Source organism: Notamacropus eugenii, chromosome 3 (genome assembly GCF_028372415.1).
Source record: "Notamacropus eugenii isolate mMacEug1 chromosome 3, mMacEug1.pri_v2, whole genome shotgun sequence".
Taxonomy (NCBI): Eukaryota; Metazoa; Chordata; class Mammalia; order Diprotodontia; family Macropodidae; genus Notamacropus; species Notamacropus eugenii.
In genome coordinates this window covers 309009046-309033020 of record NC_092874.1, presented here as the reverse complement: position 1 = coordinate 309033020, position 23975 = coordinate 309009046, and the positions used below count along the sequence as shown (strand labels likewise).

The 23975-nt window shown below is 44.1% G+C and overlaps 1 protein-coding gene across 2 annotated transcripts in view; it reads right to left on the bottom strand.

Moving 5' to 3' along the window:
- CERK (ceramide kinase) overlaps positions 1–23975 on the bottom strand; it is a 56196-nt gene that overhangs the window by 21149 nt on the left and 11072 nt on the right. For both annotated transcript variants that reach the window (XM_072596565.1, XM_072596566.1), the window contains exons 2-6: positions 17503–17616; positions 17026–17148; positions 12504–12629; positions 8189–8252; positions 7035–7180 (exon numbers count right to left, since the gene is read on the bottom strand). In XM_072596565.1, the coding sequence (XP_072452666.1) occupies positions 7035–7180; positions 8189–8252; positions 12504–12629; positions 17026–17148; positions 17503–17616 (573 nt within the window). The remainder of the gene's footprint in view (positions 1–7034; positions 7181–8188; positions 8253–12503; positions 12630–17025; positions 17149–17502; positions 17617–23975) is intronic.

The following is a 23975-nucleotide window of genomic DNA, read 5'->3' as shown; positions in this document are numbered from 1 at the left end:
TGAGTGGCATGAAGCTGCATGGGTTAGTCTAGATCCTCAAGAGTCAGTTTTCTCTGCTCTGATTTGTAGAGGGTAAAACCAAGAAGAGCCAAGGTTCTCTTCCTCACCCAAACTGTCAGATCGACAAGTCCTGCCGAGAAATGTGGTTATGGAATATGGTTTCCAACAGGGAGAGGAGAAAGAAGAAGGGGAGGTGAAGGAAACACCAGCAGATGTCTGGCCACCGGAAGTCCCCCATTACCACTACATTACAAGCCGCTGTGCTGGCCTCTACAGTACAGACAAAAATTTCTTTCTTCCTTCTTTTGCCCCTCAGTGCTCAACATCATGCTTCCTGGCCCCTCCCCCCCATCCTACGCCCCTGCTCTTAGGTTTCCTTCTTCACTTGCTCTGTTCCGCTCCCCCCCCCCCCCCCCCACACTTATCATGTTTCTTTTAAACAAAGTTAGACTAATCCTGAGTCAGACTCCAGTCTTGGGTTTCATCCCAAGTCTCACTGATACCTACAAAGTACAATTTGCCACCTTGCTTTGGAATTTATGGTTCCTCTTGTTGCCTAAACGTGAGGCACTTGTGTACCGATAATTAGGGTCATAGGTTTCTGCTAGCTCTTTTCCTGGACTTTGTCTCCATGATTTTCTAGGGGCCTCAGCTACTAATAGTAGTTTTCTTTTTCCTCCTTTGTGGCTCAATATGGTACTGAACTTGGTGAATACACACAGGGAGTCTTCTTCTTCTCTAGTCTTCTCCAGTTTAAAGACCTTTTGACCACATTTACAAAAACATTCTTACTGGCTTTTCAGATCCACTTCATCCCTGACCAGTAATCTGTCAGCCATATATCAGAAGCTACAGACATTGTAAGATCATCTTTGGAGTTGCTGTAGGCCCCCAAATTCCTCACCTGATAACTAGCCTTCTAGTACTTATCTGGACCATCACTGGCCACATCAGCAAGTCCCTAAGAGAGCCTATAATCTGCTAGGGTGGTATATGCAGCCTATGAAAACCCAAGGCCCCTGCCTGCCAAAATAGCGTGAGGACTTCCAGGGAATCATCAAGCAAAGATCAAACTATGTCTAATACACCTTTAAGGTTACATGCATTTTAACTCTGAAAACTGGAAACTGACCAAGGGAGGTTCATTCACCCCAATAATCCCCACATGCCTTTATTTAATCCTATTGGCTGAGTGTTTACCTCAGTTATAACTCCCATTCCCTTTCTTTCTGCAATACAAGGGAAATAATCATATGGCTGATGAAATTGTCCCATTCCATTGTATTTACAAAACCATACAGAAGATGGCTTTCTAAATCTCTGTGGAAGAAGAAAAAGGATAAACAACTGATGTGCCGAGGCTTAAGAAACAAAAAGAATGATTAAAACAGGAGAGAGAGCCAAACAGTCACTGCAGAAAACAATCCCAATCACTATGAGAAGGGAGATGACAGTAAGAGAAAAGGAGCTCAAGGCAGATATACAGATATAATAGTTAGCCCAGGAGCCAGAGGAAGGGGGAGAGGTTGGTTCTCAGGCTTCACCTTAAGTCTCTGCACCCTCTGAGTAAAAGAACAGCAGCTTCCCAAGGGCTAACAAGCACGAGGCACAGCTGGGGCATTCCCAGGAGGGCCTTGAATCCCCAAGAAAAACTGTTAAGGAGGCGACCAGATCTTTTGGAGAACACTCTGCCAACATTCTTTTCAAAAGTAACTTCTCGGCCATGGAGCCAAGATGGTGGACTAGAGAGACACACTTACACAGGTTCTCCCCCCACAGCCCATAAAATACCTGTAGAGAGGGACTCTCAACAAATTTTGGAGCAGCAGAAGTGGAGAACAACAGAGTGGAGGAGATTTCCAGCCCACGGTGACCTGAAAGGCCCACGGAAACGTCAGTTGCACCAGACGCGGAGCCTAGCCCAGCCCTGGCCAAGTGGCTCGACAAGACTCCAGGAGGAGGACACCTCAGGGGCAGAATCTCCAGTCCCAACAGCGGGTCCTCAGATCCCTCAACCCACAGGCGCCAAAGGTCAGTGATGGGGTTTTATCAGCTGGCCAGGAAGGGAGAAGGGCCTTCCCATAGCTCCTGCAGCAGGCAGCCAACTCAGAGGCTACATTGCAGGCACAGCAGCCGCATACATTTTTGGAGCGTAAAAACCCTGGGGGCACTGAAGAGCTGATTCTTGCCTCCACCCTGTGTGGAGGCCCTGGGCAAGCTGGTCTTTGTCTCACACTGAATGGTGGCCCTGCCCATCCAGCTTATCTGAAAATCAGCCCCCAGTGCTGACTTGGGAACTGGAGGCCAGGTGCCTATGAAGAGGTAAATGCTACAATTCTGGGCATAAAAATCCCTCTCTGCATCCAGACCACTACACACTTGATCCTGCCACATTGGAGGAACTGAGATCTCACAGATTCCCAGAGTATACCCTACTCTTGACAAAGGACCCAAAAGTCAAGTAACTGGTTGAGAAAATGCCCAAAAAAAGGGAAAAAAAAATAAGACCATAGAAGGCTACTTTCTTGGTGAACAGATATCTCCTCCCATCCTTTCAGAGGAGGAAGAACAACGCTTACCATCAGGGAAAGACATAGAAGTCAAGGCTTCTGTATCCCAAACATCCAAAATATATATTCAGTGGGCTCAGGCCATGGACGAGCTCAAAAATGAATCTGAAAATCAAGTTAGAGAGGTGGAGGAAAAACTGGGAAGAGAAATGAGAGATGCAAGAAAAGCATGAAAAGCAGGTCAACACCTTGCTAAAGGAGACCCAAAAAAAAAATGCTGAAGAAAATAACACCTTGAAAAATAGGCTAACTCAATTGGCAAAAGAGGTTCAAAAAGCCAATGAGGAGAAGAATGCTTTAAAAAGCAGAATTAGCCAAATGGAAAAGGAGGTCCAAAAGCTCACCGAAGAAAACAGTTCTTTCAAAATTAGAATGGAACAGATGGAGGCTAATGACTTTGTGAGAAACCAAGAAATCACAAAACAAAACCAAAAGGATGAAAAAATGGAAGATAATGTGAAATATCTCACTGGAAAAACAACTGACCTGGAAATTAGATCCAGGAGAGACAATTTAAAAATTATGGGACTGCCTGAAAGCCACGATCAAAAAAAGAGCCTAATAGACCCATACCTGACACCGTACACAAAAATAAAGTCCAAATGGGTACATGATTTAGGTATAAAGATTGATACCATGAATAAACTGGAGAAGCAAGGAATAGTGTATTTATCAGATCTATGGAGAAGGGAAGAATTCTTTACTAAAGGAGAGATAGAAAGCACTATGAAATGCAAAATGGATAACTTTGAGTACATTAAACTGAGAAGTTTTTGCACAACCAAACCCAATGCAACCAAAATCCGGAGGGATGTAGTAAATTGGGAAAGAATTTTTACAGCTAAGCTCGGGGATAAAGGCCTCATTTCTAGAATATATAGAGAACTGACCCAAATGTATAATCATACAAGTCATTCCCCAATTGATAAATGGTCAAAGGATATGAACAGGCAATTTTCAGAAGAAGAAATTAAAGCTATCTATAATAATATGAAAAAATGCTCTAAATCACTATTGGTTAGAGAGATGCAAATCAAAACAACTCTGAGGTACCACATCACACCTATAAGATTGGCAAACGTGACAGAACAAGAAAATGATAAATGCTGGAGAGGATGTGGGAGAGTTGGAACACTAATTCATTGTTGGTGGAGCTGCGAGCGCATCCAACCATTCTGGAGAGCAATTTGGAACTATGCCCAAAGGGCTACAAAAATGTGCATACCCTTTGACCCAGCAATATCGCTACTAGGACTATATCCCCAAGAGATCATAAAAATGGGAAAGGGTCCCACATGTACAAAAATATTTATAGCAGCACTCTATGTAGTTGCCAAAAACTGGAAGTCAAGGGGATGTCCATCAATTGGGGAATGGCTGAATAAATTATGGTATATGAATGTAATGGAGTACTATTGTGCCATAAGAAATGATGAACAAGAAGACTTCAGAGAGGCCTAGAAGGACTTATACGACCTGATGCTGAGTGAAAGGAGCAGAACCAGGAGAACTTTATGCACAGCAACGACCACAGTGTGTGAGAGTTTTTTCTGGTAGACTTAGATTTTTGTAATAACACAAGAACTTCTTACAAAAAAAAAAAAATCCCAATGGTGGTTCTCAAGGCAAAATGCCTTCCACACTCAGAGAGAGAAATATGGAAGTCACTCACATAATGTAACAGATCATGTTTGTGTATGTGTATGTGTTTGTGTATCATGTTCTGATTTGTTATACGATTTCTTTCATTTATCTTAGTCTGACTACATAGCATGACTATAGTGAAAATATACTCAATAGGAAAGTATATGTAGAATCTATACAGAATTGTATGCAGTCATGGGGAGAGAGGGGGGGAGTGGGGGGTAGGTGGGGGGGATAAAATCACAATTGTATGGCAGTGATTGTTAAACATTAAAAAATAAAAAAAAATAAAAATAAAAAAAAAAAAAGCCTAGACATCATCTTTCATGAAATTATCAAGGAAAACTGCCCTGATATTCTAGAACCAGAGGGCAAAATAAATATTGAAATAATCCACCTATCACCTCCTGAAAGAGATCCTAAAAGAGAAACTCCTAGGAACACTGTGGCCAAATTCCAGAGTTCCCTGGTCAAGGAGAAAATATTGCAAGCAGCTAGAATGAAATAATTCAAATATTGTGGAAATACAATCAGGATAACACAAGATCTAGCAGCTTGTACATTAAGAGGTTTAAGGGTGTGGAATATGATATTCCATTAGTCAAAGGAACTAGGACTAAAACCAAGAATCACCTACCCAGCAAAACTGAGTATAGTACTTCAGGGGAAAAGATGGTCTTTCAATGAAATAGAGGACTTTCAAGCATTCTTGATGAAAAGACCAGAGCTGAAAAGAAAATTTGACCTTCAAACACAAGAATCAAGAGAAGCATGAAAAGGTAAACAGCAAAGAGAAGTCATAAGGGACTTACTAAAGTTGAGTGTTTACATTCCTACAGGGAAAGACAATATTTGTAACTCTTGAAACTTTTCAGTATCTGGGTAGTTGGTGGGATTACACACACACACACACACACACACACACACACACACACACACACACACACACACACACACACACACACACACACACACACACACACACACACAGCAGAGAGTGAATTGAATAGGATGGGATCATATCTTTAAAAAAATAAAATTAAGTGGTGAGAGAGAAATATATTGGGAGGAAAAAGGGAGAAATGGAATGGGGCAAATTATCTCTCATAAAAGAGGCAAGCAAAAGACTTTTCAGTGGAGGGAAAAAGAGGGGAGGTGAGAGAAAAACATGAAGCTTACTCTCATCACATGTGACTAAAGGAAGGAATAAAATGCACACTCATTTTGGTATGAAAACCTATCTTACAATTCAAGAAAGTGGGGCAGAAGGGGATAAGCAGGGTGGGGGAGATGATGGAAGGGAGGGCAGTGAGAGGAGGGAGCAATTCAAAGTCAACACTCTTGGGGAGGGACAGAGGGGCAATGGGGGGCATGATAGGATGGAGGGAAATATAGTTAGTCTTCCACAACATGACTATTATGGAAGTCATTTGCAAAACTACACAGATATGGCCTATATTGAATTGCTTGCCTTCCCAAAGGGAATGGAGGGGAGGGAGGGATGAAGAGAAGTTGGAAGTCAAAGTTTTAGGAACAACTGCTGAGTATTGTTCTTGCTACTAGGAAATAAGAAATACAGGTAAAGGGGTATAGAAAGTTATCTGGTCCTACAGGACAAAAGAGAAGATGGGGATAAGGGAAGGGAGGGATGTTAGAAGAGAGGGCAGATTGGTGATAGAGGCAATTAGAATGCTAGGTGTTTTGGGGTGGGGGAGGGGAGAAATGGAGAGAAAATTTGGAGCCCAAAATTTTGTGAAAATGAATGTTAAAAGTTAAATAAATAAATTTAATTTAAAAAAAAAGTAACTCCTCCTCTCCTGGAAGCAGCACAGCTGGTTCTAACACCAGCCCCCAACCAAGGTGTTTGGGTGGCTTACAGGCACTGACTCCAGGCCCTCGAACCTCCCATTCCCTGCTGGCTCACATTGGAGTTGGATAAATCCAATACCATGAGAAAGTTCCTTCTCTGGGCATTGTTACTTAGAGAAGGAAATCCTTGGCTGTATCTCGCAAATGCTTTGACTGGGAAGACAAAGCATATGCTACATTTCATAAGATCTTCAACAAAAAATGGTGAAAATGCAATTTGGGCCTTTTGGGGTAAGCTTAAGTTATCTAAATAACTGGATAATGAAGTACGCAGAACACTTCCAAGAGGCTAAGTTTAACAAGGTGTCACTGTAAAAATATATCACTGAATGAGTGTATCTCACTCAAAGTGAGAATGTGATCAGATAAGAATGTGATAAGGCCTGTAAGGGCCAGGCATCCTGGGCCTTTTCCAGCTATCCTGATGAATATCAGGCCACTGGACCCCGATGGCTCAGGAGGAGAAAGTGAGGCTGGTCACCTGCACAGCTCTTCTTCACTCAAAGTCAACTGCAAGTCACGTCATCATCTTGATGTCATAGTCCTCTTTGAGAACGAAGGACAAACACAATAACAACACAGGCAAGAACAAATGTAAAGACAAATAAATTGGGGACAAAGGCAGTCAGTGGAACACAGGTAACAGCAGATACAGGTCTCCATCATGTCACCAGTCCAGAGTTCCTTAAGAAAGACATTTTGATATTAATTTTGTTGATATCAAATTCTTTCTCAGAAAGGACATCTATCCAATAGCTTGGTGGCAATAAAAATTTGTTTATATCATGAAGTGAATAATGAATCAATAAATCATGAAAGGAAACCCAATGATGTTCTTTTTGGAGCTAACTGAGCTTTCACTGAATTCCTACAGAATTAAGTGAAGAGTAATGTTCCTCTCGTGTGAAATATAATGTTAAAACACACCTTTGGCACACTTTGCTTGCTTACCTGCAGGGATTATCCCAATTCTTAGACTGCACTGGACTAATGAAGCTTTGGGGTTATTCTGGTCAATACCACAATCCTTCTGTGTCCTTCCAATGAGGCCATGTAATACCTCACTGAACATGCCATCTCCACCAACACAGACAATTCTGTAGGAAAGTGGAGAATACAGGAGAATAGCATGGGTGTAAAAACAGTCAGGAAAGTAGAGAATACAGGAGAATAGCATGGGTGTAAAAACAGTCAATCATTCTCAAAGAGGCAGGATACACTAATTCCAGGTCCTCCACAAACTAGCCCTGACTAGCCTCTCCCACCCCTCTACAGCAGCCATGCCAGCCTGACTATCCCCTTCGTAGGGCTTTGGGCCTTTGCTCAGGTCACTTCTGCCAGGGACACATGTGGACTTTTTCCTTCTTCCATCACCCATCTACCCATTAGGAAGCCGACATCCTCTGAGGTCCAATTCCAGGGTTACCTCGTCCCTGACTGGTCCAACTCCCACAGTAAACACTGACTGCCCATACTGCTCCCAGGGTTCCTGGGCTTCCTTCCACCACTGAGTGAGCTGGTTCCCTTTATCTCACACACACACACACACACACACTCACACACACGCACACTCTATTTGACTGCAAACTTCTGACGAACAGAAACTGTAAAACAACTTGAGATCACAGATTTAGAGCAGGAAGGGGCCCCTGAGGTCACCTAGGCCAATCACCTCACCATATAGATGAGGAAACCAAGGCCCACAGAGAGGAAGTGAATCACTTAAGCTCACCTAGGAACCAAGTGTCACAGGCCCCTGATCCCGCAGTCACCCTGCTACTGCCCTAAGAAGATTCGCTCTGTCAATATTGTGGGAATAATGAAGCACGCACTTCACACCTTCTCTATCTGTGAGAACTCCTCACTTACAGTTTGGAGGCAGGGAGCAGTCATGGAGTCTCAGATGAGAAACACAAAAGCAGAAACAGAAGGACAGGAAGCAGGGCCCTCCTAGGCAGGGACAGCCCCTAATCTCCACCCATCCCATCACTGCCTCACGAAAAGGAATCACAAAGTGAAATGATGGGTAAAAGACAATGAGTAATTTATTCCATGTTTCTGGGATATACTTTTTTAAACATCAAGAGACAAGAAACCTTACTTACCCATCATATTTCTCAATGTTAATTTCAAATAAACTGTCCATGGCATGGTTAGCATGTTCAGTAACTGTGGAGAATAAGCATGTAATTTATAGTTAAGTTCTCATGAGAAATAATCAGCCATAAAATACCATTTTATGGTATTTAAATAAAAACAAGGAAACAACACTTTAGAATCTGGCTACATATTACACCGCCAACAGCAGTAAGTGGCATCTTCGGCAACAGTAGTAGTTAGAAAGATTTATTCTTCAATACTCGGCTTAGGAAAACTTGTAAGTAAACCACAAAACACAAAGATCATTGTTTCTGAAAAGGTCAAAACTAAACTACGAGGAAAAAACGGCTCTTCTGCCCCTTCTGTGGGGCAAAGGCTTTTCCCTGAGAGGAATCCTAGTCAGGCAGCGCCGGCAGAGAGAGCTCGCCCCAGGATGTTTTCAGAGAGTCTCCAGGAGGCCAGGGGTCAAAGATAAGGCAGCTGTGGGGTGACAGGTCCACCCAGCACTCTTTACAACATTACACTGTAGGTGACGGTGAAAAGGTGCAGGGTGGCAATCCTTTAACTTTTAATTTCCAATCAAGGATGAACACCTAGCATGCACACAGTGTTATGTCCATGAATGGACTTACAGATACCTTTATCTTGGACAGATAGGAAGTATGGGAAAAGAGCAACTTCCAAAATTAAACAGGAGGGAGATTGCAGGAGGGATTGCTTTGGGGAATTAAAACAATGCTCTTAAATCAAACCATATTTCTCTCTAAAAAAACCAAAAATTTATATTTTAACACCAATAATCTTTCATGATGCTAGATGGCCATGAGTCATGAAACAACACAGTTACCAACGAAATAAAGCTGAGGAATACTTCAGGGGAAAAAATGGTCTTTCAATGAAATAGAGGACTTTCAAGCATTCTTGATGAAAAGACCAGAGCTGAAAAGAAAATCTGACCTTCAAATACAAGAATCAAGAGAAGCATGAAAAGGTAAACAGCAAAGAGAAGTCATAAAGGACTTACAAAAGTTGAACTGTTTACATTCCTACATGGAAAGACAATACACACACACACACACACACACACACACACACACACACACACCAGAGAGAGAAATATATTGGGAGGAGAAAGGGAAAAATGGAATGGGGCAAATTATCTCTCATAAAAGAGGCAAGCAAAAGACTTTTCAGTGTAGGGAAAAAGAGGGGAGATAAGAGAAAAAACATGAAGCTTACTCTCATCACATGTCACTAAAGGAAGGAATAAAATGCACACTCATTTTGGTATGAAAACCTATCTTATAATACAGGAAAGTGGGGGAGAAGGGGATAAACAGGGTGGGGGGATGATGGAAGGGAGGGCAGTGGGATGAGGGAGCACTCTTGGAGAGGGACAGGATCAAAAGAGAGAATAGAAGCAATGGGGGGCAGGATAGGATGGAGGGAATTATAGTTAGTCTTACACAACATGACTATTATAGAAGTCATTTGCAAAACTACACAGATATGGCCTATATTGAATTGCCTGCCTTACAAAAGGAAGGGGTGGGGAGGGAGGGATGGGGAGAAATTGGAACTCAAAGTTTTAGGAACAACTGTTGAGTACTGTTCTTGCAACTAGGAAATAGAAATACAGGTAATGAGGTATAGAAAGTTTTCTTGCCCTACAAGACAAAAGAGAAGCTGGGGATAAGGGAAGGGAGGGATGTTAGAAGAGAGGGTAGACTGGTGATAGGGGCAATTAGAATGCTAGGCATTTTGGGGTGGGGGGAGGGAAGAAATGGGGAGAAATTTGGAACCCAAAATGTTGTGGAAATGAATGTTGAAAAGTTAAAAAAATAAATTAAATAAATAAATAAAAATGAAGTATGAAAGAAAGAAAGAAAGAAAGGAAGAAAGAAAGAAAGAAAGAAAGGAAGGAAGGAAGGAAGGAAGGAAGGAAGGAAGGAAGGAAGGAAGGAAGGAAGGAAGGAAGGAAGGAAGAAAGAAAGAAAGAAAGAAAGAAAGAAAGAAAGAAAGAAAGAAAGAAAGAAAGAAAGAAAGAAAGAAAGAGAGAAAGCAAGCAGAAGGCATGGTGGGTAGGAGCAGACTACCTGATGTTACAAGGAAGACATGAAGGGGAGAAGTCAGAGAAAAGTTGTTCTCAGGACTGTCTGGCCAGATAGGGCAATGGGTGGCCACAGAGCAGAGGGCAAGTTTGCAGATGCTGATGGGGAGACTGCACATTCTGCTGCTTTTCGGGCACCTCAAAGAGTGGGAGTGGGAGGTTTCTGGCACACAGCAGGGATGTGAAGAAAAGCGTCCCAGGACAAGAAGGGCTGAAAGGAGGACCCATGCTGGTGGGACTGCCGCGGCACCGAGGGAGAGGATTCACTTGGGCATCACAAAGAGCTGATTGTTCCAAAGTTTGGAGCTTCCCAATGGTGGGGAAGGTGAGGCCATGATTCTGTGGAATCCTTTCTAGTCTTTTTCTTTATATACTTCCTCCTCTAAAGAAATGAATCCTTTCCTCTGTTTCCTCCTAAACACCAACCAGTTCTTTCTTGTGAGCATCCGCTCTCTGGAAAGACCTACAATCACTCCCTTCATTTCCATTCTTGACAAATTATATCCAGAGAATGCTGCCAGACACAGGTGTTCAGGACCACATTTGACAGGTTTCATGCTTTGCATGTAAATGAGACAGAGAAGGGTGGGCTACATGATCCTATGGTTAGAGGGCTTTGAAGCTGATAGAATGATTGGACCAAAGACTTGATACTAATGGCTCAATGTCAGTTTGGAATGAAGGGCTATGTCCTTGACCTTGAGCTGGTCCACATTTTTGTCAATGATGTGAACGTGAAGGGAGGGCTGGGTGCTCCTTCAAATGGCAGCCAATGTGGATGCTGGGGAACACTGTAATCCCTTTACAATCTGGCTCCAGCCTCCTTCTTCAGTCTATATCACATTACTCCCCTTCTCTTATTGTATGCCCCAGAAAAAGTGGTCTGCTTATTGATCCCTGACCTTGGCACATGCCAGGGACATGCTCCCTTCTCCTGGAGGCCATGCCATGACCACCACTGATGTCTTCTTCTTCAAACTGGATTAGGCTGATCTAAACCCTAGCAGAAGGGAAGGCACTGTTTCATTTCTGCTTCTTTATCACCAGCATCCTGTCTTACACATACTAGGTACTTCATAAATACTGACCAGATCAAATGGAGAATTAATACTTCAACAACAGAGGTGACACCTGGAAAGCCGTCCAAAGGCCAGAACCAAGGGCTGAACAGAACACGAAGCTTAACAGTGAGAATACAAAGTATTGAAGTCAAGCTCCCCAAAATAAATGCACAGGAAAGGCAGAGAAGGTGTGGCCAGAGCTTTCAGGGAGTTGCTATCACTGGCTCAGCAGGGCAACTTGGCCACTGTGTTCTCAGCAGAGTGGCCAGAGAATAGGGTGAATCGTTGTGCTACATTCAGCTCTAGTGAGGCTACATCTAGGACACTGTGTTCAGTTCTAAAGATAATGACAATGTGGAGCATCTTCTAAAAGTAAGATAAACAGGGTGGCAGAAGACAAGGAGTTCATACAACAGGCCAACTGAGAGAACTCTTCCTCTTGGGTCTGGAGAGGACTCAGGAAATCTGAGGCCTCCACATGGTCCTTTGGTCATTAGAAGGCTGTCCGGTGGAACATGGAGGGATTCAAGTTCTTCTGCTCAGCCTCAGAAGGCACAGCATGAGACAGGACTGAGAAAGAAAAAAGTCTTCACCACTCAAGGTTCCCTAAGGCTGTTGCAAGAGACAGGCAGTGCCCGTCCCCAGGAGCCTTCAAACAGAGAGGGCCTCATAGCCCAGCACAACCTGAACTCCAGTCACCTTTGAGGCTCCTTCTAGCTCTGGACAGCATTCCTTGGTCTCATGAAGCCAAGGTCTCACCAGCTGCATCCTTTACCCTGGTTTTTTTATCCACAGAATTGTGAGAAATTAAACCTCTCCTATTCTGTTTAAATAATCATCTTGTAAAGCTGCTTTGCTGCTCTTTGTCAGCCCAGCATTTAGCAGAGTGTCTGGGCACATGTTAGGCACTTAATAAACTGAACTGAGTAAGAAGAACTCCCATTTTCACAGCACACTCCAAAGGTCTGCACAAAGTCTCCTGAATGTTTTCTCGCTGGAAGGGTCAGTCCCAGGGAGATGACACAGACCGCAAGTTTTCTTGGAGGCTTTTACCATTCACCACGCCACGCAACAAAGCCACCTATGAGCAAACATTTACGTTTATAACATGCTCCGCTGAATCTAGTAAAAGATAAAGATGAATCTTACCAATGACATCAGTAGTGACAGAAGCGAGATTAAACAGCGGCTCGACTTTCTGTTCATATATTCTCTTGCCTTGTCTTTTTCCTCCAAAGGGATTAATATACACAAGTAAGTGCTTTGGTCTACATGCTACAGGAAGAAAAGAAGATCTAAATCACCGTGGGTAAACAACAACGTGGACGGAGATAAGAGAGGAATTCAGAAAACAGACGTCATAATGATTTCAGAAGTGTGATGTTGCTTTTTCTGAAACACTATTTTTTAAGTCTTTTAAACAGGAGGAGTGCCATCTTTGTCATGTGAGAGCCTCCTCCACAGACTGAGTGCCTGATAAAGAGGTGAGAAGAGCAGTCACTGCTCTGGAGTTACCTGTAGGCCCTGAGTGGGGAAGTGACTGGCCTAGGGTCAAAAGTAAGACCTGATCTGAACCCAAGGATTCCTGTGTTCAGCTTCAGCTCTCATACTACAGGCCAGCCCTCCTCTCTGGGCTCCCCTTAGATGCTGAGTGCAATGTCTGCCTCCCCAGGGCAGGCGCAATTGAAAAAAGAAAAAGAAATGGAATAAAGAATGGGGAATAAGAAAAGAAGCAAAAGGAGAAAAGACAAACGATGGTCACCATCTGTCAGGCGTCCTTTCCACCCACTATTTGGAGGGAAACTGCAGGTTCTTCTTAAATAACTGTTTCGTTCACTCAAGGTCCATGCATAGAACTTGCAACAAAAAAAAAATGTGATTAAAAAGTTATAAGCGAAAGGACTGTGGAACCAAAGATGTGAGGAAGAAAGCACACTGACAAAAATGGAAGCAATTTAAGATGAGAGCAAATGAAAAAGGGGACAAAAAACTTTACTTAAGCAATTTAAAAACTCAAGCTTTTAAATCACACAGAACTAATGGCACTTTTCAAAGTCTATGAGGCTCTTTTGGGGAATGGCTAACCAAGTCAAGGTGTGTGAAGATAAGGGAGCATCACTGTGCTAAAAGGAATGCAGAGATGTCTGTGGAAACTTGGAGGCACTGAGGCAGAGCAGGCTGAGCAGAAGCCAATAAGCCCAAGAACAGGCAGGGGAGCAATGGCTCACTCCAGTCTCCTCCCCAGAGGGGCCTAACACATTTCCCTAAAGCCTAGCCTGCTCCAAAGCCCCCAAGGACACAAATGCCTCCACTGGGCACTCACCACCCAATGCCATCTAGCTCTAGCTGACCTTTCATGGGCGCCCCATTTCAGCCTCAGAGATGCCTCCTCATGGCCTTGTCTTTCATTGTCCCCCACCTGAGCTGCTGTCACTCCTCACCTCTCCCTTCAGGATCCCTCAGTTCCTTCAAGACTTGTCCCATGTGCCAAAAGTCTCTACACGGAGCCTTTTAGAATGCTCCATAATCCACCCGCTTCATCGTTTTGGAGAAGATGACCCAAGATGGTGGAGGAGTAGGAGGAAGGGGTGCAGCTCAGATTCCTTCACAATTACTCCAGTACAAGACCTAGCAAGAGTGGCACAGAAAATGGGACCAAGAAATCCAGGGAGGAAACACAATGTGTTTCCATCCCAATAGACAAGTTGGCATGACCAGGGCATGAACCACTGCCATTCTCCCATCTGGGCCTCTATGCTGACCAGGCTTTATTCCCCTTCTGGGTCTGCATCTAGCTCTCTGGACTTTGCCTCAGTGACTCTGCTGCCTCCTTACCCTGGGGCCTTCTCAGACTGGGACATCCCTCTGAGACAGGGCAGTTCCCTTCTCCCTCTGGTGAGCTCCCCGGCAGGGCCTCTGTTTTAGGGTCTGGGTTGGTCATGCCTCATTCCCCTCTTGGTGGTGCTTCTGCAGCTTTGGCCCCTCCACCCTATGCAGCTCCCATTCATGTGTGGTCTTCTCTCTTAGAACATAAGCTCCACAAGGACAGGAACTTTCTTTTCATCTGTATTTGTATGCCCAAGTCTCAGCACAAGTATCGAACGGGAATCACAGACTAAACTTTACTTGCCTGAATTCATTTTTCCCCTGAAGTTCACTTCAGCTGCCAGCTCTTGAGAAGCCTTTCTTAACCCCATCCCACCTCATTATTCCTGCTCTCCTTCCTCAAATCACTTTGTGTTGATTAGCCCATGTACACAGTGGATCTAACAACCTAAGTTCTCTGAGGGAAAGGCCTTTCCTTGTCTTTGCATTCCATCAGAGTAGTGTGGAGTAGGTACTCAGTAAATGTTCACTGAAACAACTAGTGTCCTAAGAAGCACTCTCAAACCTGCTGTCATGTTACCCACAATCACCAAATCCAACGGTTTCTTCTTCATCTGCATTCTCCAGGCTTGGTCAGTTTGCTGAACTCCAGTCCCCCATCACCAACTGCCTCTTGGACATCTCAGATGTCCTGCACACATTTTAAACTCAGTATGTCCAAAACAGGACTCACTCTCTTTCCCCCTGGATCCTCCTCACTCCTACCTTTCCTATTAGTATAGAGGGCAACCCCATCCTTCCAGTCCCTCAGGCTCCCAACATAGGAGTGGGTCTGGACTTTTCTCTCTCCCACTCCCCATATCCAATATGGTGCCAAGATGCATCCATTTCACCTCTGCAGCATCTTTCCTGACACTGCTGTCACTCTGCTGCAGGCCCTCAGCCTCTGACACCTGGACTACTCTAACAGCTTTTCCCAGCTGCTTTCTCTGCCTCCAATCTCTATTTACTGCAGTCCATCCTTCAGTTGGCTGTCAGAAATCTGTCTAAAGCCATAATTTGACCCGGTCACTCCCCCAGCCATCCCTGTCCCCTCCTCCACTCCATAAAGTCCAGTGGCTCCCTCCAGTGACTGTCTGGAGGCTATAAACGCCTTTTATAACAGGACCATGCTGCTCCTCCAGTCTTACACCTTCCTCAAACCCTAGGATCCAGGGACACTGGCCTCCTGGGTGTCCTTCACACATGATGTGCCATCTCCCAACTCCGAGCATCCCCCATGCTAGGATTCTCTCCCACCTCATCTCCACCTCCTGGCTCCCCTCAAGACCCTTAAAATTCCACCTTCTGCTGGTCCCTTTCCTGGGTCTTGTTTGCACATAGCTGTTTGCACATTGTCTCCCCCATCAGACAGAGTTCCTAGAGGGCAGGGTCTGTGTTTTGCCCTTCTCTGGACCCCCAAGGCCCAGCAAAGTGCCGAGAACATATGGGGCATCTAATAAATGCATGTTAACTTGATCTGACTATCCAACCCAGCCTTCCCACCCGCTACATAGATCTGGACATCAGAAGTGTAGAGCTCAGGATCTTTTGGCTGGTGCTGCAAGCCCTCCACAGTCTGGAACTCCTTTACAAATCGAGTCTCTTATTACTTTACCTCCATATAATCTCAAAGTTAATCCGCCAGTTCCCTGAACATACTCTAAAATCCCCTAACTCCATGCATTTACTCCTACTGCTTCCTATGCCTAGAATACCTTCCCCTTCTATTTTACCTGAGAAATTCCTACTTATTCTTTAAAATTCAACTCAAATGCTACCTGTTCTAGGAAGAGAAGGGCAACCCCAAATTCTCACGCTGGTAACCTTCCTGAGACCTTATTTCACAGTCTCTTTTGTTATTCTGATGTAATGATTTAATATTAATTGCATACATTGCAGTTTCTTCTATTGTATTTTACCCCTACTAGATATCATATACCCTAAGGAAAAGAACCGAGTCTTATCTAAGTTTATTAACTCCCCAAGCAACTTGTACATTTTAAGTAAATATTTGTCAAAGTAAGTCAGTGAAGCCTTCCACTACCCACAAAGATAGATCTTTGTCTTTAGAAAGTGCTAATGTTACTAATGGCTTATGAAAACGAGATGTAAGAGTCTCCTCGTGTCTCTTCAAATCAGTATGCACAGAATGATGTCCTTAGCCTGCTCTAAAAGGTCAAAAGCAAATGTTAAATAACTACAGAATGGGGGGGAGGGCAGGGAAGTGGTCACTAAACCCAGAAAAGGGTGAAGTGCCTGGGAATAAATGAAGGGAGGGATGGGCAGGAAAAATAAAGCTGTAAAGGCTCAGAGGCTGAGGTCCAGAAGGAAACGGTAAAAAACCAACTGGAAGGGGCCTTCTTGAATATGGTTCCTCATGCTATAGGCAAGGATGGAAAGAAGGCTGGTGGTCCTTATGGGGCAAGACCATGAAACGCACAGGCCCTGCAGTATCATGATGCCAACGTGCCTGAACAAGCCTCCCAGCTCATTCATTTTTCTCATGAAACTGCAAATCACCAGAAAATAATCTGCAGACCAGCTGGCAGCCTGGGAAGGGGCCTGCCTGCCATGCATCTCCTCCCCTAGAGTCTGTCCAGACCCCAAGCATGGCCTGGAGAGGGACGGATGCTCCAGTAAGTCAGGGTTTCCTGAACAATGACTTCAACTAGTTTGATGGAAATCAAGCTAAGGACAGATTTCAAGGAAGGGAGGAAGGGCAAAGAAAGACTTACTGAGGAAAAATTAGTGAGGCAATAATTAACTCCTCTCTTTTTCACTCATTTAGATGCAAGAAACTTACTCAGCTTCTCAAGCAACTCTTTGAGCGTTTGTATCCACTGGTTACAGAGAGTCTCATCCGAGCACCAGAAAGTCACATGACTGCACCGCCAGCGGTGACGCCGCGCTCTCTTTACATAGTACACTACAAAAAGAAACACATTCATCAGTTCCAAGTGGGTGAGCCTCAGGGGCCTGGTGCATTCATGATGACTGATCAAGATGTCCAATATCTTAAGCTACATGATGCTCATAATAAATGGGGTGCATTAATAGCCAAAGGAGAAATGCTTTCTTATAAAATTATGCAAAAGAAAGAGAGAGGGGCAAAGAACTCATACTGGAAAGTTTTAGGGAAAATAACCCACAGGACACTGAGCTAGTCTAACCCGGCCTGACCCAAGCCTGCCCCAACCTCCCTTCAATAGTCTGTACATCTATCAGAGAAGCAGGGGGCGGTTCCAGCATCCCACAAGCCTTGGAACTGCTGCATCATTACCTGTGAAAGCATAAGGCTTTGCCATTTTTTGCCATTTTCCACTATGATAGTGCTTCTCATCAATTTCTGTTTCTTCTACAGTGATAATCTCAGAAACAGGAACTGAACAAGTATCTGAGAAGACAGGAAAACAGTAAGAAAAGCCAATGTTAAAGGGAGAAGTTTATCAGCACAATCAAAAGAGAAAAAAAGTTAATGTTCTAGTTTTCATTCATAAAATATTAGAAGCAAACAATAAGGCATGTGCCCCACTTTAATCTTTGTGACAGTTAACAATATGATGACTCGTTAATAAGCTTTCTATTCCTTGGCAGGACTGAGAAAGAAAATGCCCTAGATGGGCAGAGCTTGAAACACAAGAAGTCAAACCCAAGCACACACCTCCTGCTCTGAAGGTTAATACCTAAGCTGATTATTTGGAAATCAGAGCTCAAGGAAGAACGTTATTGGTCTTTTCCTGAAAAGCCCTGTGCTCAGAGGGCATCCATTTAGAAAAATCTAAGGAGGAAAGATGGAATTTGCAGAGGAGATTAAGAAGAAGCAGCTCTGAGGACTGTCCAGGGCTTCAGGGCCTGAGCGCACAGACCCATTGGTACCAGAGAGGAAGAGAGGAAGCACAGCCCTGCAGGTTTGGGGGATGGCCCACGGAAAGGTCCAGAAATGAGCATGGAGGGAAGATGAAGCATCCATTTCCCAGGGTTGTGAGCATGCTGTTAAGGCCAGTGGTGTGAGACTGCGGAGTCTCTGCAATGTCAGGACAGAGGCAGGCTCTAAATCACACAGGGCTGGGGCGACCCAATCAGACTTCTGCCTTAGCACAAGCAGGACTTTTTAGTGAGGCAGAAGAGACACAAAACCTCAGAATCGCCTCTCCTCTCCCCCCACCCCATTCATTTGCCAAGTCTGATCTTGTCTTTCCATCTCTACTGCACCCTCTCTGACTAACTTTCCCCTTTAAAGGCCCACTCAGAGTTACTTAAAAATCATAAAACCACAGAAATGAAAGTCACCTCCAAAGTCACACAGTCCAATCAACTCTGCCCCCAGGCAATCACTCAGGCCTCCTGGGATTGCAGTACAGATAAAGGCAAAAGAGGCCTACCTGAGAAGAGCGGCAGCCTTTGTCACAGTACCCTGCCTCCTGAGAGTTTTGGCAGAAGGGGACAGAAAAGTCCCTGGCTACCACTGGAACCTGCCCAGAATTGGTGGCTCCCTTCACCAAGTGACTTGCAGATCGCCATTTCCTTCCATGTTCCCGTCTTCTGCTCCACAGACTGTGAGCCCTAAGTCATGGGGATGATTTCCCTGGTTTGTGCCTACAGAGATCTCACCTGCAGTTCTCTTGGTCCCTATGATTCTGTCGGAAGGCACATCTTCTCTCTCCACTCTTAGCCCTGCCCTTGACAACCCCTTCCTCACCTTTGCCCTCCTGTTCTGCTGGGCCCTTTCAAGATCTTCTTTACCCCTAAGCCTTCCCATTTATCCCCAAATCTCTCCCCATCTTCTTTGGGCTTGCTGCTTAAGGCAGAGGGCAGACACTAGAAAGCAAGGTTCCAACGTCGTGTTTCAGCTGGTCTGATAAGAGGTTTCAATTAAACAACTCTACTACTCTAGGCTCTGACAACTTCAATCTCAATGAATGGAGAGTAAAGGAACTTAAGTATACTGCTGACAAACAGTTATGGGCAATACTGAGAGATTAGGGAGAATGGCAGGTCTTGGTGCCTTTTCCTTCTCCAAAAACACAATAAACTCTCTGGGAATACTGGAATGGTTTTAAGGATTTCCCAGCCTCCCTTCTCCCATCGGCTCTAAGAACAACAGTGTTTACCACATGAATATGAATGCTAGCAGCTGGGCCCAGAGGGTCTAGGGGAGGCCTGCTTCAGAATCTGGCTTCTGACAAGAGGCAAATCATCTGAGCTCTCTGGTCCTCAGCTGCATCATCTGTCAAGTGAAGACAGACAGACAGACAGACACACACACACACACACACACGTCATTCCCCAAAGAGGTCAAAGGACAGGAACAAATGATTTTCAAAAGAGGAATAACATACTACTAAAAACCACATAAGAGAATACTCCAAATCACTAACTGATCATAGAAGAAATGAAAATCAGAACCCTGAGGTTCCACTTCCGGCCCAACTTATTGGTAGAGATGACCTAAGCTGGGAACAGTCAATGCCAGAGGAGTTGTGGGAAGCTAGGCTCACGATGCATGGCTGTTGGGTTCTAAAACCAGGCTGGAATGCAATCTGCAATTCTGAGAGGCTAAGATGTCCTTGCCCTTTGATTCCAGTACTAGTCATATCCTCTGAAACTCCATATAATCCCAAACATTTATTCCATCAGTCTTTGTGACAGCGCAGAAGTGGGAGCAAGGCGATGGCCACACACATTCTAGTACAAGAGTGTAGTGGAAAGTTCCTGTGCCATAAGAAACAACATGATGAACACAGAGAAGTCTGGCAAAGTTGTCCGAACTGATGCAAGGTGACTCGAGCAGAACCAACTCAGTAATATAGACAATTACTACAATGAAGCTCAGTCCATTTGGAAGAAGAAAAAATAAAACAACCCAAAAGGAATGTTTCCAAAGTAGAAAGAACAGCAAGTAAAACCGACTGCTGTGACCTGCTCCCTTGGGAGATGACCTCAGGGTTCACAGGGGTCCAGGGCAAATGTCAGATATCTCAGATGTATAGGTTGGTTTTACTAAAGTTCTTTTTCTTATTCCTTTTTCTTTGTTAAAAGGCATGGTTCTCTGAGAAGGGAAAAGAGAAGGATACAGCGGAAAATTTAGGAAATGGAAATCCAAAAGATACCAACAAAATCTACTCTATTTTAAAAGACCACATGCTATGTATGTATCCCCCTGGGCTCCCTTGGTGAAGCTCCAAAGAGTTGATGTATAGAAATCTCTGGATGGAAAGTAGCTCAGAAAAATCATTTGCTGATCCAAAAGAACTGACAAGATTTGTCAACAAGTTACTCAACATCTCTGTTTCCTTGTCTGTAAAATGACTGGCTGGCCTCTAAGACCCCCTCCAACAGTTCCCACAGAACCTAAAAGTTTGCTGAGCACTTTACATATATGGTCTCATTTGATCTTCACCTAAGGTAGGTGTTATTATTATCCCCATTTTACTGATAAGGAAATGGAGGCTGAGAGAGTTTAAGTGACTTGCTACCAAGTATCTGAGGCAGAACTTGAACTTCAGTCTTCCTGATCCGCTGCCCACGTGGCAGCCTTCTAGCTCTAAACTTTGAACACTCAGAATTGATTTGTTGGAGAATGAGGGAAAGGGAAGAGCCAAGAATAACTCTAAGAGCACGAGTCCTGAACAAGAAGAATGGCCGTACCCTTAAGAGAACTAAGAATATTAGGAGAAAAGATTCTAATTCTACGCCTCTAAAGTAAAATTATATTTCAAAGTTTAGAAAATAACTTTAAATTTCAGTGTATTTCTTAGCCAATGGATTTGTTGGTGTTAAACAATAGGGAAATTGGGTTTTTTCATGTTCTTGGAGTTGCACATTCATAATATTTAAGTCTGTAAATTCCTATAACTGCCAAACATTGCTTAAGTCCCTGCTCTAAGTATAGAATTATACTAGAAGCCAAGGGAATAAGAAACACAGATCACGTAATTCTGGAGTTAGAGAAATTCATAGGAACTGAGCCTCTAATTGGAAAGTGTGTCAAGAAACTGTTGACCTGAAAACTTTGAAAGAAAGGCAACAGGCTAAATGCATACATTTTATGATTTAATTAATTAATTAATCAATTCCCTATTAAAGACAACGGTAACATAATGCATTATGGAGCCAGAAATGTTCTGGCTACCCAGTGCAGAAATCTTCTGGCTTATATACATTTTACCGTGAGAATGGAACTCTCCTAGTTGAACAAATCATAAATTTAGTAAGACAAGACAATTAACAAAGTAATGTTGGTCAGGCCTTGGGATTCCAGCTGGGTAAACACATGTCTCGGTGATAAAGAAGAAAATCCCACCACTAGTAAGTGGCAGGCTTCCTGCCCTAAACAGATAACTGACATAGGAAAGGGTAAACAAAGTTCAATAGAAATTACGACCTAGGTTAAAGGTCTCCTAAGGAGTGTAGAGTCAGCCTTGGCTGGCTTTTGCTGACATAGGAAAAGGCATTCTCTGAGTTTACTTCAAAGAGAACAAAGAGATTATTCCAAAATTTTATATTAAACATTATCAAAACCTAAGAATTCTCTCCCCTTCTAAAACCTTACATTCCCTGTGAAATATGACAACAGAATCAAAGCTGCATTTCTCATTTAGGGGACACGATGCAGGGTGCAGGGCCTGGAACCTGGAGTCAGAAGAGCTGAGTTCAAATCTTGTCTCATATTTACTGTGTGACCCTAGGCAAGTCATTAATCCCTTTTGGTCTTGGCTCCCTCACTGGTAAACAGATCACTTTACAATATGGAAGCTGACAAAAGCTGATGGACCAGTGACAACAATGCTTTGATCATGTCAACACCATAAAATCTTTGGCACAGTCCTAAGGAATGATACTAAGTAACACTGGCAGGTAGGTAGGAGATGAGGCCAGATAGGACAGTGATAATGGGAATCCTCAAATGCCCCCACTCTGCCATCCCACCCAAAACTGGATTGACTTGGCATGTGTTCTTCTAAACAGAAAACGACTCCAAGGCTACACTAAGTCCGAAGAACAAAGAAGTATTGATCTCACTGGCTGGAAGGGGGACTCTGCCCACTAAGAGCATCTGAGAGCTCTGGCAACCTCTTAATAAGTCCTCAGTGACCTACTTTGTGTTTTCACATTAGCCTGGTTTCCTGAGTATCCCTCCCTTCCCTCTTCCCACAGATCACAAAGATGTTTAAAGACAAAAAAGAAAGCAGATGCATTCAGCATTCATCATTGAGTGTGGACACCCTTGCATGGGGCTAGGGATGACCCTAACTCTGAGTTTCCTAATTCTGTGTATGTATGGGGGAGGAGGGGATGTCCATGTCCATGGTCACTGTGTTTGGTGTCTTTCTGGCTTGGCATTCCAGGCTTCTCTGCATTTTGCATGTTTGTCACTTCTTATGGCCCAGGAAAATGCCAGCCTGCTCCTGGTTAGCCATCCCCCCCCCCCAACCCCTCCACCATTGAGAAGCGTCCTCCCTTTCCCATTCTTTGCCACCACTCTGTTCTACCGGCTGCATGCTAGCCTTTCCTGGGTCATGCCCCAGACACTGGGGCTGCAGCCTTGGCAGTCATGCCCTCCAGTGTGCACAGCTCCTCCCAGAATCTCCTCTGAAGCTGGATGCCCAGACCAGCCATGCTGCACTCCTCCCTAGGCTGCCAGGGTTTCAAATCTAGCCAAAAGGCAAGTTATCTTCCAAATATCTCTCTACCATCGAGGTGGGTGAGTAAAGCCATTCCCATAGAGCCTGAAGGGGAGGGATTGTCTGCTCCAGGATTAACACTTAAATGTTGGTAGTAAAGCACTTTACATAAATGATCTCAGCTAGTCCCCTGGACAATCCAGGGGGTAGGTACAATGACTAATCCCATTTTATACTTGGGAAAATGAAGACTGAAACAGGTTAAAGGACTTGCCCAGAAGTGTTGGACGCATAATCTGAACCCCTACATTCAGTCTCAGGCACAAAGCCAGCCCACTGCCTTGAGGCAGAGGGCTCCGGAATCAAATCAGTCAGTGCCAATGTCTACCCTGAATTTCTGCCCTACATTGCTAACTGCCTCCTGGATACCTTCAAGTCAACATGTCCAAAACAGAACTCGGCACCTTTTCTTCCAAACCTGCCCTTCTCCCCAAACACCTCAATTTCTGTCTAAGGCATTACTGTGGTCATGGGTTCAATCCTGCAATCCTAATACCCAAAAGCCATTATCCTGAGGAACAATGCCTCTGCAGAAAGGACAAGCAGTAGGTATGGAATAGCTTCACAGTTACACGTATGATCTCCTCTTTCTGTTCTATTTTGGAGGTGGAAATGCTCATTTCAGTTGCTACTCTGTTCAGAATAAAATCTAAACAAAAAAGATTAAGAGGACATGGAATATGACTGGGTCTTCAGGGGACTTGCATTGTTAGAGGAAGGATCCTCGTGTCAAGGAAATGACCAACAGAAGGAATTACAAGAACCCTGGGAAAACTTCTCTGAACTGATGCAGAGCTGAGGAAGAAGAAAGAGAAACAGGAAGGACCCTAAAGTCAAACCTTACAAACAAACCATGCCTTTTCTCTCCTTTCAGTGACTGGAGGCACAGACTGTCAGACTTGTTCTACTGTAAGGCTTCCAGAGAAGGGGCAAGGAGCAGCACATTCCAGAATGAGTGCCCCAGAAAGGCAGGAGCTTCCACAGAAATTGAAGAGAAACCCAAACTCAAACATTCCACTTTCTGGAAAGAGAGAGAACACCTAAGCAGTGGCCAGTGATTGCACCCTTC